This window comes from Lepisosteus platostomus, chromosome 7 (genome assembly GCF_059453375.1).
Source record: "Lepisosteus platostomus isolate fLepPlt1 chromosome 7, fLepPlt1.hap1, whole genome shotgun sequence".
NCBI classification, from domain to species: Eukaryota; Metazoa; Chordata; class Actinopteri; order Semionotiformes; family Lepisosteidae; genus Lepisosteus; species Lepisosteus platostomus.
Window position 1 is genome coordinate 16069850 of NC_142617.1, and position 18357 is coordinate 16088206.

The following is an 18357-nucleotide window of genomic DNA, read 5'->3' on the forward strand; positions in this document are numbered from 1 at the left end:
ATGGCTCTGTCTAAATATTTCAATTACAGTATTCATTTTAAATCAAATAAATTTTACATTTACATTTACATTTAAAGTACAATAAGATCAAGCATTTTTTCTTTAGGCTACAATAGAATACTCACCTTCAAAAAAGACGATGGATCATATGGGGCATTTTCTTGGACTCCTAGTAGTGTGTGGTAAGGATTAACACTTAACATGTTTTAGCGACTCTGCATTTACTTTGAAATACTTTAGTTAATTCAGAGTATGCATACGCACACTCTCATATCAATAAACCATTCAAAGGCTGTATCAGATATTTGTATTCAACACTTGCTTAACAAGTGATTTTAAAACCCAATTCTGTTTTTCTATTGCTCTGGCAAAATAAATTGATTTTGGAGAAGAAGGTAGTTTTGCTTCCTTTGATATCTCTGAACACTCCCTTTGAAAATGTCCTACAGATTAGAGAAACAAGCTACAGAAGCTTCCAACATTACAATAATAAAGGAATTGATACAATTAAATATGCAATTTAAAACATTTGTGGCTTTTTTCAGGTTGACAGCCTTCATTGCAAAGGAGCTCACCAGAACCAGACGCTATATAGACATTGAAAATGAATATATTCGTCAGTCGGTTTTTTATCTCATATCCCAACAACTTGAGAGTGGCGCTTTCCATGACCAACACCCAGTTTATGACAGGACCATGCAGGTAAATTAAGATTTTTAAGGTTTGTAATGTTTCTGTTTATGAACTGATTTAAGCATTTTTTTGACTTACTGTAGTCAAAGATACTTTTAGGGTACATCTGTGAAACACTCTCATCCTAGCAAGGAAAAGTCAAGAAGCCCTAGAAATTAATGTAAGACAAAAAGAGCAATCATTCACTAGAGATGATGTTCTCAAACAGTCATTGCACCATTTATATAATAGTACATTTTTAGTTAAATAAATAGTTTATCTCAAGTGTATACACTAGGTTTCAAGTTCCTTAATGTTCTGTGTTTGCAACCCTCAATATTTGATAGATAATTCTAAAAGGAGTATTTGAGGAGCATTAACGTAATTTTTTATGTAATGACATTTTTTTTTCATATCAGGGTGGAGTTGGGGTATTTGAAGGAGATCTTTCGTTGACTTCCTTCGTGATAATTGCAATGCATCACTCCACAGAAGTCCTCCAGCAGCCCAACATTACAGAAGTGGTATAAATCTATCAGACTTTATCACTATGCATATGGGAAAAAAAACTACTGTATGTATAACAAAACATTTTCAAGACCTCAGATTTAATAGTTTCAAATACCCCTAAAGATAAGGCTCTGCTTGTTTTAAATTTGTCATAATGTGTTGCTTATTTTAAATAAATTTTTTAAATAAAAATAAGTCTATACTGTTAAAAATAATGACAGTTTGAGTTGCATCTACTGTATTTGAGGAATTCATGTAATGTTCATATGATTCTCAAAAAAAATACTTTTAAATACAACCCACAATGACAACTCTTATCCCTTTTTTAAAATCTAATTTTCTTTTAAATAAGTCAGTCATTCCGGTATATGGTGGGCGCTCTGTTGTTTTATGATGATTGTGATGGTTAGGGTTAGGTTTAAAAAAAACTTTATGTGCAGTGTTCTTCCTTTCTTTTCAGACACGTTCAATAAATAAGGCTGTGCAGTATTTGGAGCAGAAACTGGATTCTCTTCAACGGCCTTTCACTATCGCTATTACAGCATATGCTTTGTCTCTAACTAAACTCAGGAGTGCTGCTGCCACTAAAGCACAACAGAAGCTGAGAGATCTTGCAAAATGTGATGAAGGTTAGTTACTAATTCCCAGCTGTTCTGTGTGCTGCTTTTAAACCAGTTTTCTTGAGTGTCTAAAGGACTGAAATAAGACACTGAGATTTTGACAATGGCATTTCAAAATCCATTGCTTGCGAGCAGCTACAGTTCCAGTAGTTTTAACAAAGTGTTCTTGTCTGTATTAGAAGCTAAAAGCAGAGATAAAATATTTCATTAAATTATTATTTTAATTTATCTGATATTTGATACACGGTAACATGGCCAAATTATGTGGCTACTTTAAGACAGCTTTTAAAAGCAGAAAGCTGTAGGCATAAAGGGAAGGAGCAGAACATGAGTAAAAAAAAAATTTTCTTTGTACTTAAGAATTTCTAAAATGCATTATGGATATAGCTGCACAAATGAAAAACAACACTGAACTCTGATGGATTGGATAAAAAGATTTTAAACATACAGAACATCCATTCTTTCATCTGTTATCTATGATAAAGGTTATGGCAAATCAGGGTGTATCCTTGGGTAAAAGAGGGGCACAATTGTTGAAGAACTGCATCCCAGTCTTTAGTCAGCTTTTCTCATAGACAGGATTGCTTCAGTCACGTCGAAGACAACAAAGTGGCCTTCACTACTCAGGCGGGGAATTGGTCTGTCGGTTTCCAATGGCTTTTTGAGTGGCTGTTTAAACTTATTTTTAATCAATGGATTTTTGCAATTTGAACTCAACGCATGTTTTAAAATGGATTTGTTTACAGAAACAAATAACTCAAGCTATCTCAATGATCAGTACTATCCAATACTATTGAAGCAATCTGACCTGTTTGTTCACAATCTAAAATCCAAAAACCATGATGTACTGTAGGACACCAAAGACGTATTGTCACAAAACGTTCACTGTACCTCAGTACATTGCTCCATAACACTAGTTACAGATTTGTTTCCCTTTTTATTTCAGAAAAGAAAATCTGCCATTGGGAAGGGAATGGTAATTTACAACTAAAACAAAAGGAACAAAAATCAAAGGACCCTCAGGCAGACTCAATATCTGTGGAGACTACCGCCTATGCCCTACTCCAGACATTACTGGTAGAAGACAGAACATATGCAACGTCGGTGGCTAAGTGGCTTACAGAACAGCGCAGATTTGGAGGGGGATTTCGTTCCACACAGGTGGGCTTGCTTTCTTGTCAACAAAACAGTCTGCGACGATTAAGGCAAAATGCTTGACCTTCTGAAAGTTGACGTTTCATGTGAGCTTACCCTATTCTGGTTTAATAAAACCCCAAAAGGATGTAAATAATCATTACTTCAATTTTAATGATAAATATTATTAGTAGCAGTGTTACCTCTTCATGGTCCATTTTTGTTAGATCTCAGAAACTAAGTATTGCTCAATATAGAGCAGGAAACTTCTTTGGAAAGTTAGGTTGCTGCTGCAAAAGGAGTTGGTAGCGCAGAAGATGGCACTGTTCCCTCTGCAAACTTAGGCACCCATGTAGTGACCAGAGACAATGTGCTATATTCTGTAGGACAAAATGATCTTTCTAAAATTCCCCCTGGCAAAATACTTTTCTAGTACTCCACCTGAACACCTGAAGGGGCTACTCACTTATTATTATTGTTGTTGTTGTTGTTGTTTGGTATTTCTCAAGATTTAAACTTCCTTTACATTTCAAAAAAGAAGTACAACCAGCATAGTCTGAACTTACCTTTTTTATATAAAGATTATATATTATATATAGTATATACATCCTTTTATTCTAAAATCTTTTACCTAATATTGAATTTATACGCAGTGGTTCTCTTATTAAAACCATACCTTTTAATAATCCTTTTTAGAATACACATCTGTGTCCTTTTCACAGATATACTGTATAGGACTTTGTTAAGATGTCAGGCATTTAATGTATCCAAAATGTTTTAACCTCATACCTTACGCTTTCCTTACTCTGTCCAGGACACGGTTGTGGCTTTAGAGGCTTTAGCAGAGTACAGTATTATGAACCTGGATTTGCAAGATTTGGACCTGACTGTGGAACTCTGTCACGGGAAAGGCAAAAAGGACACCGTCTCCCTCACTAAAATAAATGCCTTAACTGAGCCAACACACAAGGTTCGTTAGCTATTACCTATTGTGAAATGTCCAAAAGAGATGTTACATTCTTGTTGCTTGAAGCTAATTGGTTCTGGGATCTCACCCACTGTTGATTCTGAAGTCCATGAGGCTGACTTTCTCAATACCTGTTTATATATTTCAGTCAGATGCCCACCTAATCTTATCTTTTCATGACTTTCAGGGGGGATTCAAACAGAGTCATTCTGTCATAATCACACAAAAGTTATCTTTACATTATTGGTTCCTCAGTACAGCACGGGCAGCAAATGTCTGTGTGATGCACAGTACCAAAATCCAGTTTAATTTTAGCATTCGCTTTCCACTGATTGAAAACTTTTTTTCATTGACTGACCTCTAAGTTAGTTAACTGCCAGCAGGTGGCACAAGTGATGCTGATATTCAGTTAAAAACAGGACATGGTGAAGTGTAGGCAGGTTTCATAAAGCAATCTTTGTAAAATTACAGAATCCTAAATAAATGTGTTAAATGTAGAAGTCTGTTCATTCCAGAGATACATCATCGGATCAAATGGTTCCAGTCACACTGAGCAGGATTAAGAATGCAGCAATGCATATCCAGTAAATCTAACATATTTCCTATTAGTGGGGGAACAATTGCTTGGTGAAAAACTATTCACAGTGATAGGAAGAGCCAACAACACTAACACAAAGAAACTTTGGAAAAAGGAACGTTTATCTCTGATTGAGAATTAGTTAATGGTTTACATATTTACAGTAATTGAATAACATGAAATTAAAAAACAGGATCTACATTCTGAAATTGAACTGAAGCAATTAGAATGGCGAACATCTTGGATACCATTTCAAGAAGCCTCAATCTTTTCAAAATGAAACAAAATCACTATTCTGTTGTTTCCCAATTTAATAATTATAGACCCATTTAAAGAAAATTCCTTTTAAGCTTTGAATTGGAAGAGCCACAAGTCAAGTATCATGGATATTTACTTTACCATGAAATAATTTCTACAGGAGTTCTGAAATGTAAAAGAATTTAATTTAGAACAAATATGTGAGCACATTCCTTAAGGTAAAATAAAACTAAAATGCACTTAGGTAGTTGTTTCTTTTTAATCAGCTTTCCATTGAAATGAAGAGAAATAGTTTAACAGAGTTTGTTGGCGTCTGTTAATGGGCATTTGAACGTGCAGAGCTTTGGTCTTCAGTGTATTGCTGATCCCTTATCCTATTTTATTTTCTTTGTTTCTTTATTCATCCACCTTACAGAGTGAATCTGAAATGTTCTACTTTGTACTCCAGGAAAAAAAAAATTCTAATATATTTTTGGTCAAAATATGGAACTTGCAATTAGTACAAATCTTGATTTTATATAAATAATGCAATTAAATTGATACGGTTTAGAATATTTGAACTCCAATAAATCATAAAGTTTTAGTACAGTGTAAAAAAATGTTTTTAAACTATTTCCTAACACACCACACAGGTCAGACCAGGATCAAAGCTTGTTGTCAATGTTGCTGGAAAAGGAAGTGGAACTTTGACAGTAAGTTTTCTTACTTGACCATTTGCTTTCCATATTTCCAAAAATACTGCACTCTTGGATGGAACTTAATGGCCAAAATGGGAATTCTAGTTTGCTTTATAGCTTTATTGAAAGGTTTGAATTATTATTTGTAATCTTTAAGAGCTAAACATGATTTCTAAGTATTATAAAATTTAAATAAGGTGTATTTGTTATGAAATTTAATCATTTTAATGCTTGTTTTACTTTTTGTATTTCACAAAAATAACATTGATGTATTCTCCATTTCAGATTGATATATTGACGTAAATTAAATATTATATTTAGATCTGTCTTCAAAATTTGTACTGCTATAAAAAAATGTTTGCATAAGCTAATATAGCGGCCTGTTTTTTACAACCTGAGTTTTTAGCAATGGGTCAGAATGTGTACGTTTCCTGAGAATCTGAATAGTGTTCAATACTTAGTTTTGTCTACATCTGTAGACGATGTAGGGTGGTGGATGTGGTTGAGAAGATGCGAGAGGCGAGGTTACGGTGGTATGGACATATCATGAGGAGGGACGTTGAGGAAGTAACAAAGAGGGTAATGGAATTTGAGGTGGAAGGTAACAGAGGAAGAGGCAGGCCTAGAAAGAGATGGATAGATTGTGTGAGAAAAGATATGGAGGTATGTGAAGTGAGTGAGGAAGATGTGCTTGACAGAGACAAGTGGAGAAGAGCAACCAAAGCAACTGACCCCAGGACAGTCTGGGACTAAGGCTGTGAAAAAGAAGAAGAAGACGACTTAGTTTTGTCTTTCATATAAATGCGCATCTTGTCATATTAAGATGATCATAATAGAAAAATAATAGAAAAATATTTGCTCTGATTTTTGTCTTTTCTTGCTCTAGCTTGTACAGATATATAGGACTATGAAGGTGACAGACTCTGCATGTGATTATTTTCATTTACATGTAAGCTTACAAGGAGAAGTTCAGTTCAGTAAGTCTACCTTTATTTTTACATTGTTTAACTCTACACTGCAAACTACAGTAAATAAAAAAACACTACATAGTCCCAAAGGGTGTCTTGATACAAAGTGCTTCCAAACTTCCAATCCATCTTGCCTCCCAGTAGGAGGAGTGGTGGCACTGTGGCTAAGGATCTGTGCCTGTGGTTGGAAGGTTGCTGGTTCAAATCCCATGGCCAGCAGAGAAATCCTACTCTGTTTGGCCCCTGAGCAAGGCTGTTAACCCCAGCTACTCCAGGGGTGCTGTATAAATAGCTGACCCTATGCTCTGACCCCAAGCTTCTCTCTCCCTGTCTGTGTACTTGTGTCTCTCATGGAGAGCAAGCTGGGTTATGTGAAAAGACAAATTCCTAATGCAAGAAATTGGATATGGCTAATAAAGTGATCTTATCTTATGATAGGAATAATATTGCCTAAGTATTTGAATATAGGATCCATGGTGTATTAGCATACATATTTAAACATAATTAAGGGTTTACTGTATATGTTTTTTAGCCCGTAGGAGTCATCAGAGACAGTGGCTTTGATTGGAAACAGTCCAGACCATACTGTACATACACCAGGGATGGTAGCATCTACCAACAGAAACCTCAATCGCCATTTTTTTGTCCTTCTGCCAGTTAATTTATGGCTGATACAATGCCATAAAGAAAATAAACCAAAGTTCGGATTTCTGCCAATATGTTTAGGAAAATGCTCTAAATTTGCAAATCCTGAGAATACAATGGACTTCTCACAAAATTTCAGGCATGACAGTTTTTTGGAAAATAAAAGTACAAATGTATGCATGTGTTTCTAGACCTCTCCTTTTGTGTTAAAATTGCAGACTACAATGATTATGGGGACAACCTGGATGATTATTATAACTATGACAGCATCCCTTCAGCAGATGAGCCCATGAGCAAGATTGAGTGGTTTGATCTGCACACAAGGAGACAAAGACGTGAAATTGACATCAAGGAGAAGGAGAGCTCTGTCTTGTACACTGTGTGTGTGAAGTAAGTGATCACTTTAGGTCAATTTGGGTTGATATCTCTGGCACGGCCATTTGCAGCAAAATCAGCTACTTTAATGTACTGTATTTTCACTCATATTTCATCATTAACTAAACAAATCTTATTGTACTTGTAAAATTCTTCATGCTGGTAGAGTGGGCTTTTACAGTCTTCTGTAGCCAGTTATGGGCAACCTGAGACTAGCACAAGTTGTTTGGTCATTTGGACCAATGGGTCAGTCATATTTAAGTAAAATACTGTATGTTGTTTGAAAGTCCATGCTAGTTTCTATGGGGTTATGTCATGGCTAAGGAGCTACATTTGCAGTCTTTATCTTACTATAGGTTACACAAAATTGCCTGAAGCATAGATATATAGTAGTCTGTGTTCCTGGATATGTGGCAAGACTGCACATTTGTCTAATTAGTTTGGTTATTTATAATATTGTAACGCATACGGCCATCAGGGTGTGTAAGAGCCGGCTTACCAGAGCGGTGACGTCGCCGCCCTTCCCTGTGATAGCAGGACTACAGCTACTGAGCTGTGGAGAGATCTCTTTAGCTCACCGGGCTGGGTCCCTGTTGAGTGACGCGGGAGTCCCGGGTTCGAGCCCCCGACGGTGTGGGGCCGACCTAATGCGGCAAGGGCGCCCGCCTGAACCCCATTGCGTTACAATATGTTATAAAAAGTATAAGAAATAAAGAAAATAATAAAAGATTGAGAGTTTAATTCATATATTTTCTCTCTAATATCATAGAACATATCACTTTAGTGATACTGTCACTTAATATCACACTGATATTAAAATGATGTAATTTAGTTGCTTTCAAGTTCATTAAGTAAACCCCAATACTGGATATTAGGAGCACGTTAAATTCTTTATTATGTTCTATGTAAAATACTGACTATATTACTGATCTGAAAACTCTCAGAACATTTGTACTCCGACACTGTATTAAACAATTCTCCCTCTTTCATTTTAAAGCACAATTGGGAGGAATTCTTCAGGAATGGTGATTGTAGACATCTCACTTCTGAGTGGATTGGAACCAAAAACACAGGATCTAGAAGATGTATGTACTGTACTTTTTATTTAACAGGAGTAGAATTTTCTAACTTTGAATTGTTTCTTTTAAACCTTATTTTAGTTTTCCCATTTAATGTTTTCTCTTTTTTTTACATTTTTGACATGCAGCTCTGTTCTTTACAAGTCATTTTAAAGCCTAGTTTGATAAATCATGACATGGGGATTTTCAAAGCTTTTGCTATTAAGCAAACTTGCCACCTCTATTCTGGAAACAAAATACACAAGATTAACAAGGAACAAGGACAAGAGAAATTTAAATAAATACATCTTCTTTTCACTTAGTTTGCATTAATAAGAAGCATTCTAGCTTATATACATGTACTTCAGTATCTGTAACATTTTATTTTCTGTCTTAGCTGGTGAAATCTACAGACAAATACCTTGACCATTATGATCTGGATAAAGGAAAACTGTTTCTCTACTTTAATGAGGTAGGAAATAATCACCCCTCACAAATTCAATGGCAGCTTTCATACAGATATGTTTCAGATGGGTTGTTTTTGTGAAGGAATTTACTTAAATTGGAGAATAAATGTACAGAATGTGGGTACTGTATACAGTAGGTAGACCCGCTTAACTCAAAAGGCCAGGACAAGATGTGCACCTAAACTGTAAGAAATGTATATAAATTGAATACTATAACTTTAATGAAACCAACATTGTTAATAGAGTTGCAATATTCAACAATTTATACACATACTGTACTATAGAAGGTTTTTCATAACCTATAGTATGTATTCCCGAACAGGAGTTGTCAATTCTTAACCTACACCAATGTGTCTGCAGGATCCCATTCTTATTCAGATCTTAAAAACCTATTGTAAATCAACTCATAATTTTCTTAGTTGCACAAATTCAACAATTTAATTCCGATCTTTAAAGAGACATAGAACACCTGCTGACACAGCTGCCCTCCAGTACCAGCATTAAAGACCCCTTGTCTAAAGCATGGAATATGTTTGCTACAGTCTAGTTCAGCAGTAATATATACAGTACAGCAACACACACAACGTTATATACTACTGGTATATATACCATAAATGTAGCTCACAAATGTCTTTATCCCTAGATAACAGACACACAAGAATGTGTGACATTTGCAGCAAAACAGATTGCTCCGGTTGGCTTGGTGCAGCCTGCTAATGCAGTCATCTATGATTATTATAACCCTGGTGAGTAAAATAAAGCAAAAAAGCATAATTTTGTATTCTTCTTATTATTAATCTTATTTTTAAGGATTTGCAAATTTCTCATGTAAATTACAGACGCTTCCTGTTAGAAAGATAACATCAATGCACCTGAGAAGACATTATTGGGGAATTCGATGAAAAACAACACAAGGAAGAAGCCTAGCTATTTTGAGATTTTAGTTTTTACATGTTTGTGTTATGGGCTTTTCATTTTATTGTTAGCAATGTGTAATGTTGTCTTTTGTGTTATGGATAAATATGTTACTTTTTTAGGTAGGAGATGCAATGTGTTTTACAGTGCACCCAGGCAAAGCCCTATGGTCTCTAAGCTGTGCAGTAAAGATGTATGTGTCTGTGCAGAAGGTAAGTTAAATGCTATTGCTCAGCAAAATTCTTCTGTCAATATTAATGTAGGAACTGTGCAAGAATCAAAATGTTATCAGGTTTCCCTATTATGCACCAATAAGGTCAATGCACCATTAATTTAAAATTCATATTTTATATTGCTATGCTTTAACATAAAAATCACACAGCTTCCTTTCTATCATCCAGTTTGTCATTTCTCATAAAAGGGATTCTTAAATTAGTCTCAAAAATGTATTTCTATACAAGTTGTTTTTTTATTCAGTGTGTAACGCTTACAGCCGACAGGTACTGTGTAAGAGCTGGCTTACCAGAGCAGGTGACGTCACCGCCCTTCCCTGTGATAGCAGGACTACAGCTACTGGGCTGTAGGGAGACCTCTCTTTAGCTCACCGGGCTGGGTCCCTGCTGAGTGACGCGGGAGTCCCGGGTTCGAGCCCCCAACGGTGGGGGGCCGACCTAATGCGGCAAGGGTGCCCGCCTGAGCCCCCGTTGTGTTACAAGTGTATATTTCGAACTCTTTTTAAACGATTTTAAAGTTTTAAAAAGTAAATTAGATTCCCTGCAGCAAAAACACGTGTACCATTGTCTTATGACTGTCATTTTATTTTTTTTCTAAGGACGCTTCCCCAAAATTAAATCAACCTTCAGTAAGAACATGAATGAAGATACTCGCCGAAGTTTTGCATGCTACAAACCAATTGTAGATTATGGTGAGACAATTTTTATAACTTTGCTCCATTATACTATGTGCGTAGAAAGAAACATGTCTTTAATGCTCTATTACATTTTTTTTCCAAACAGTTTATGTGGTGACTGTCCTTAACACAACCCATGATGGTGTCTTTGAGTATTTTGCTGTCAAGATTACCAAACCCCTAAGAATCAGTGAGTATTGCCATATCCCAGCCTTTCTTTTTATAATTCAGTTAACTGATTAATTTCCATCTTTGAAAATGTGAATAGAATGTGATAAGTGGCTTCATCCACTCTGAACAGAAATAGTTCAGAACATTCATCCAATACAGGGTAACAGGGGATCTGGAGCTTAGCTCAGAAAGCAACAGGCATAAGGAAGGATACACCCTGACACCAGTTCTTCACAGGACACAGACAGAGAGACAACTTGCATACCAGAAACCCATCACCTTACCAGTATGCCTTTGGACTGGGGTTGGAAACTCACAAAAGCACAGGGAGAACATACAAACTCCACACACATAAAACTCCAGGAATTGAACCGTGGGTCCCAGCACTGCAAGGCAACAATGCCAGTCACCGTGCCACCAAGTTCAGAACATAACAATGGTTAAAAAGAAAAGGAAGAAGTTATTCAGCTCATTTAGTGTTTAGTCACTCTTAGGTAATTGATCCAAGGATTTCATCTAGCCTGTTCTTAAAAGAAGTCAGGATATCAGCATCAACAATGTGGCTTAGTAGCCTGTCCCAGACTTCCACAAGCCTCTGGGTAAAAAAAGTGTCTCCTGGTCTCAATTTTAAAAGCACTTGTATCCTCTGGTTTGTTTTACTGTTCATTTCCAATAAATCCATATTGCTGACTTAGTCAATGTCGTTGAGAATTCTTGAAGAGCTGAATAGTCTGTTCATCACTCAAAAGTATTAATTCTTTTAGCTTGTTAGTGACTGACATTCCTTTAAAGAATGTTTTAAGTTCTATTTTCTTATAACCTGATGATCACATTTTATGCAATGTGGTTTTAATAGTGTACACTTTATGCAATATTATCAATGTGGTATTACTAGTCTACTATTTTAACATCCCAACTTGATTTCTACATTTTTAACTGTACTATGTACTGTACATTCTAAAATTGTTTACCTTTCCATGGTTTACATCTAAAAGATGTAAGTGGCATGTTAACATAAACACACTTTTCAAAAGTAGAATATTTCTGTCTTTCCCATATTGCATGTAGTTTGATTGTGTTTGATTTTCTGTGCTTGTCTACATTGAACATCAGTTATTGATTTGAATTTAAAAATATGGGTAAGAACCCAAATGTTTGCTTCACCTCTGTCACCACTATTACAAGATTGTAATTTTGTTTGTAAGATTGTAGGGAGTGTACAATATGTAATCAGTATGTTTTATTAACAGAGCTGATCTTACTTGCGACGTTACCATGACTCACTAAATTAACATTTTGATGCATGTTGTTTTGAGTAATATCTGTTGGCTCTTTATATTATAATACCATCTTTTTAAATAATAGGTAAAGATGAAGCCATACAAACTGGTCACCTCTTTCGCAACCTGGTCAAGCGACATTCTTGTGAATTTTCAATGAAAGTAGGCAAGGTATATCTGGTGATGGGTAAAGACGGAGAAACCACAGACACTACTGATACCAATGGAAAGTAAGTAAATCAAGTGGGTTAAATATCCAAATGCTGTATGCCTCGACCATATCAGATTCAATTTTCTCTGAGCTTTGTATTCATGTTTTGTTATTTTACAGTATGTGTCCTAATTATCTAACAGTGATATACAGTAAAAAGAAACTCTCATAGAATGTTAATGACTCTGCATTATACTGTATAGCAGATGTTTCCCTGAGAAGCTAAGATCTTAAGCAGCACATTCAGACTTCAATGATATGTGACCTTTCAGAATGTAAAGAAGTTGTAGCAAAGCACCTTAGGGAAAGGCACCTTAATGTAACATATGCATTTGCCTTATCTCCCAATTAGTTTTCATTATTGTACTATGACACTAAGATGCAATGGTATCAAGTTAATGTACACTCTTTTCCTCATGATCACATCCCCTTCAAAAATAAAAGTAAACAATCAAGGCATTTACTGTATCTAGTGACGCAATATAAATTTGGTGATTTGATGATAATGACTGTTTCTGTTACAGTATCCAATATTTCCTTAATCATGAAACATGGGTTGAAGAAATTCCGGAAGAAGGAAAATGCAAGGCAAGCAAAAGCCGAAAAGCTTGCAGTTTACTCCGTGATTTCATGCAGGAGTATGAAATAAACCAATGCAGGTTTTAAATGAAAGCATTGATTTTCAGCTCTAAACATATCACATTACACTACTAAAAGGTAATGTATAGAATGTCACTGTTAGACAAAACGTAGAAACTATTAAAACACTACACCTTTCCTTTAAATCATACTCAAATGCTTCCTAAAGTACTTGTGCATGTGACAATAAACTGAAATAAAGTATGATTACAATAAAGTACAAGAAACAGTTTATCATATTAAAGTTTCTGAGCATCTTGTTTTTTGTGTCTTAATGAATGCTGAAATAAAACAGTTCAGTATTTCATTATAATATTTTTCACACATCTTCTTTAGATTCTGGGGCCAACGCCAATATTTTAAATTATATAATTGGAACTTAACTGGTGGAGCATTTAATATAAAATTTGGGGAAAGCAGATGGTTGGCTGTGAAACATTTTGTAACGCAACACTAAACTTTTTCATGATAAAATTAACACAAAACAACAAAATTAAACAAAATGATCCTGCATAATCAATAATGTGCAGAATACTGACAGAAATAATGTACAGCAGAGCTCCACATAAAGCAGAACTGTGCTTTTTCGGTGTGAATCCCCTTTTCTGTGTTTGGGTTTCAGATTGCCATATCAAAATCTCACAGAGAAAGTGTACAGTATATACTGTATATATATTATATTCTGTATATTACCCCAGGAACTTTAACATCTCTATCATTTCTACATGAATTACACCCTATAAAGCATGATTTGTTTGGTTCAATATAACTGGGAAAACAGCACAACATACACATTTAATAGATAAACCATTTAATATCATTTCTGTGTTTAAAACATAAATATTTTTATTTTTCCATAACATGGTTCTCTTAGTAAAAGGAGTAAATTACTGTATTCAGTGTTACAGTGACAATAGGCTACTAAAACAACAGACCAGTGCTGGCCTCTATAGCTATACCATCTGGATTCTACAGCTACGCTATGGCTGTGGGTGTAATACATTGAAACTCTAATGTATACATTCATTCAGTCATAGGAGAACGAGGGTGACCATATGACTCCATGATTTAAAAGGGAAAGTTTTGTTTTTCCAGGATTCAAAATACTGTGATTATTGTACGTTCAAAGGATGATGTAATACAAGTCTTTACTAAACAGATATTCTGCTACTGGATTGAAAACAATAGTGGCAAAAACTTAAATCTAACCTTCAAGTGAAATTCAAGTTTTTTTTCCTGCCATGAACTCTATCAGTTTTGCCTCTGAGCAATATTTACAGAATGGATATATTGCCAAAACAAATTATCTGGGGCTGTAAGTGCAAATTATACTAAAGTGCCCAATATCATATCAAGACTCACAAAAAATATAATCAGAAAAGTAGTTCCTATCAGTTTAGGAAGCCCCATTATTGAAACTTCACAATTTTGCCTGTGCTTTTTACCAGAAACTGTTTGTCTTGCTGATGCAGTACCTAGGGTAATAACATGCCCAGTTTGTGTGACAGAGTTTATTTAGCAGACTCTGTTCGCTGTGGTTAAGTTATACCTATCCAGAAAGAAAAAAAGAGCTTGATAAGAAAGCAAGGATGTGAACTCATTCTTTTCAGATTTTAGAACATTTGTTAACTGGAGAGCCTTGGCATCAGTACTGACAGCATGGATGTTAAATTACTTTCACTTGGACACTGAGCAGGCAGCCTGTAAAGCCTTGAATAGATAACTCAGCCCCCTGGGGCTCATTGTATGTTTCGGCATCATCCTCAGATTGGGTTTTCTAGGCAAATGAAAAATCCGGTATAAAAGCCACTTTCAGACTTTCAAAAAGGTCTCATTTATTTTAGATAGGGAGGTCAACGGGCTCCACGGTCACAGGGGACATTAAAAATGGACAGATACATTAAAACCTATCATATTAAAGCTTTGAAAGACGTAATTGTTAACTTTGAATTTGATATCTTGTCTTTCTTGCATTAAAAACTGTATTCTGCTGTTGGTGAGTTTCTCCACGGTTTAAAGCCGCAGTTTACTTTGTTTCCACGACCGATTCCAAACGTTAAAAGGAATCCATGCCCTGACTCATGATTGCAATGATGTTCATCATATCATTAGCACAGTGTAGCAAGCTAAGCGCATTATCTGAGCACGGCTGTGGTTTAGGAAAATAATATTTTCTGATGTTATTCACTTCCGGTAACTGTAGTAAAGACAAAAGTTTAAAATCCTGTTCTCTCTCAGAGTATTATGGGGCCAAGTGACACCTTACTGCCAAACTGAATTCAGTTTAAGAATGGGTAGTTCAAATCAAAGCATTCTATGCAGTGCTGTCTAACACCAGAGATTTTTAGCTTCAGTACATTTTTAGAACAACTTCAAGGGATTAGAATTACCAACCCATAAGTTTCTTACAGTACATGTCCAGGTTTTCTGAACTAAAGTTCTTTTTTAGAATTTGGGTTGGATGTCTGTTAGGCACTAGCTGTAGAATACCTACACACTACAGGAATGGGTTTGTTGTGGCATGACTAACTGAGGATACAAAACCGTGCTTAAACTTGAGCACACAAAATGGATTCCTATGAATGGGGCAGGAAAATTGTCAAAAAAGGCTGAAGTACATACAAGTACACAAATTATGATCCAAGCCACATTTAACATTTACATCTTTTTCACATAACTTCAACCATCTTTCAAATTTTAACAGCACCACAAAATGACTTCCATTAGTCTCAACAAAGAGTGAATTTGGTTGAGCCTCATGTCTACTGAAGAAAAGGCAAACATTTTATCTACTCTCCATTAAAGGTACTAGTTCATTTTTAAAATAAGGCCAACTAACTTCAGAAGAAGTTAGAAGTAAGGAAGATTAAATAATTTTCTATCCCGCTGAACAGATGAAGACAATAACATTTTACCAAACCTTACATTATTACTGGGATGAAGCTTATAATATGCCAGTACCCCAGATCCAACAAATCCACCCTTAAAATTGTTTTAGGCATCTCAGTGAAATGTTAAAGTGCCACTATTTAAAGATTTTCAATTACGTAGCACTATGAAAATGCCTTATGATTATTGAGACTTCAGGTTAAATTATCCATTTACATTATTAAAAGGATTTCAATTATAACATTTAAATTAACATTTAGTGTTGACTTCCGTTCTGCCAGAGGGTAGAAGAGAAAGTGCCAGCCTTTCACTCACAGCTTCAAATCTTAAGCAAGGATCGCTTCACATTAATTCTTCTGTAGACATGAATACATTATAGAAAACAGTAAAGAACCCTTCGACCAATCAATTCCTTACTTTACAGAGCTTTACAATGTGTCTTACAAAGATACTGCTCAATGCAAGCCCTTCTGAAAAGTAAAAATATTTTGATTCTTTTCAAACTGATAATATACTGTACCAGCAAAGTTTTGTAAAGACCTGCCAGCAAACACACTTACAGTACATACTGTACAAGTATGACATTATTTTAAGAGAAGCAAACCTTAAGAGTCATTCCAATGTTTTCTGCATGTACTCTTTCAGAAACATCTTTTTAACAGTTTACGCATGATGTTGTTTGTGGTTGTTGTTTCTCGCATGTGGTACATCAAAGAAACAAATATGCTTGTGTAAAAACTTGAAATAAATCACAATCATCCCCTTGATAAGATAATGCTTAATCAGTTTATTAATGCTTTATCAACCCTGCAGCATTCAGTAATGCAATTTGTTGAATTGGTTCAGCTTTACTTTTTTGGTTTAGATAAACATTTTGCTGCTTTAAAGGTATAGTGTCCAATGACCATGACAAATAATCCTGATAGTTCAGCAGAATTTACAATGAATTATTACCATGAAATTAAATGGTACATGAAACAAGAAAACTAGCAAGGCCTGGTAACAGACTACTTTTGTCTTATCAAAGCATGTAAAAACCTGCTGCATTTGTATAACAATCCACTGCTCCATTCTTTTTTTCTCCTCAACTTGTTTTTAAAATTTGTGCTTCACCTTAATTAACATTTACTAGTGTTTCAAAACGAGGAGCTTCAAGTTCTTCTGTTTCAGATTTTCAGTTCATTGTGTTACTTAATGGCTCCTGTCAAACAGTTTCTGTGGCAAACCAGGACACTCATGGCTCTGTTCCTCCTGACTTAAGCTTGTTCAAATATCAACCCTCAGTAAAGTGAACCTTTTCTATTAAGACCAGTATTGACTTACCATTTGGGGGCACTTCTTTATTCTATACAAAGCATCAGAAGAAACCATTCTTTGCATGTGTATTTCTAGAAAAAAAATACATATTTACATATTAAATGGATGTTTGTGATGTCATTTTGAATGATTGATCATCCATGATTGACAGTGTTTCAGCAACAGTTGCATGAGCATTAAATTACCTAATTAGTGAGAGTGGAGTGGGCACAGGTAATAAGGTGAATTAACCTTTTGAATGCCAAGACTGTTGAAAATCAAGGGAAAAAATTGAACAGAACAGGACAGAACAAACAAGCTCCCTCTTATGAATAGAATAAAGACTGTATGCCATTGATACAGTATGTTAGGGGCTGGATTAAGTTACGCCAGACACACTTTCCAGCAGTGGAGCCAAGGATTAAGTGACAAATATAGGTTTTGTCCTATAGGTTTTAACCAGATGAAGGTAAGAAAGTGTGGTGCAGAAAGGCAGAATGACGCAGTAGTTGCTGTTTACAACAGATCATCTGATAGGGAGTGTCTAGCTGTTTAAGTAAATTACTTGTAGTGATTCATGGCAACCACAAAACAGCATCTGGAACATGGCACAAAGCATGCATTGCAGATGTAAAGCTTGTATTATTTCCAGCAGTGACCACACACACACCACAAGCTTGTGACTCAAACAGTAGACGTCCTGTTGTTGGAATGGAACACCAGTCGACTACCTTCAAAAGAAGATTGACATTTTCCTGATAGGTCAGTGATTTTGTCACTTTTAAAAGTTTTTTTTTTATGGCCAGTACATTATGTGGTTTACGGATAATGAAATAAAGACTCCTGGCTAAATGTATTTATTAAACTGAGATCAATAATCCGCTGTTACAAAGATTTTCCAAAGCAAATCGCCCCACATTTATTTTACAATTTGCCACCTCATTTTGAACTGTTGGAGGTTGAACATTATTCGGATTTTTATTGAATATGTAACGTAATTGTTGAAATACCACTCTGACCACCGCAATACTCGATTTTCTTCTTTACACCGGTGATGTGAAGTGTCTATTCAATAGCCAAAAAATCCAAAGTGCCCTAAAAAAGAGGACTGAAAGAAG

At 35.4% G+C, this 18357-nt stretch overlaps 1 protein-coding gene across 1 annotated transcript in view; it reads left to right on the top strand.

Moving 5' to 3' along the window:
• The window catches only part of c4 (complement component 4), a 30131-nt gene extending 16833 nt beyond the window's left edge, over positions 1–13298 (top strand). The window contains exons 25-41 of the mRNA XM_088639495.1: positions 107–182; positions 546–702; positions 1092–1196; positions 1643–1811; positions 2749–2963; positions 3751–3906; positions 5371–5430; positions 6302–6392; positions 7247–7418; positions 8401–8488; positions 8859–8933; positions 9572–9674; positions 9966–10055; positions 10676–10768; positions 10860–10943; positions 12290–12434; positions 12940–13298. Of these exons, the coding sequence (XP_088495621.1) occupies positions 107–182; positions 546–702; positions 1092–1196; positions 1643–1811; positions 2749–2963; positions 3751–3906; positions 5371–5430; positions 6302–6392; positions 7247–7418; positions 8401–8488; positions 8859–8933; positions 9572–9674; positions 9966–10055; positions 10676–10768; positions 10860–10943; positions 12290–12434; positions 12940–13081 (2021 nt within the window). The 3' untranslated portion in view covers positions 13082–13298. The remainder of the gene's footprint in view (positions 1–106; positions 183–545; positions 703–1091; positions 1197–1642; positions 1812–2748; positions 2964–3750; positions 3907–5370; positions 5431–6301; positions 6393–7246; positions 7419–8400; positions 8489–8858; positions 8934–9571; positions 9675–9965; positions 10056–10675; positions 10769–10859; positions 10944–12289; positions 12435–12939) is intronic.
• The last annotated feature ends 5059 nt before the right edge of the window (positions 13299–18357 follow it).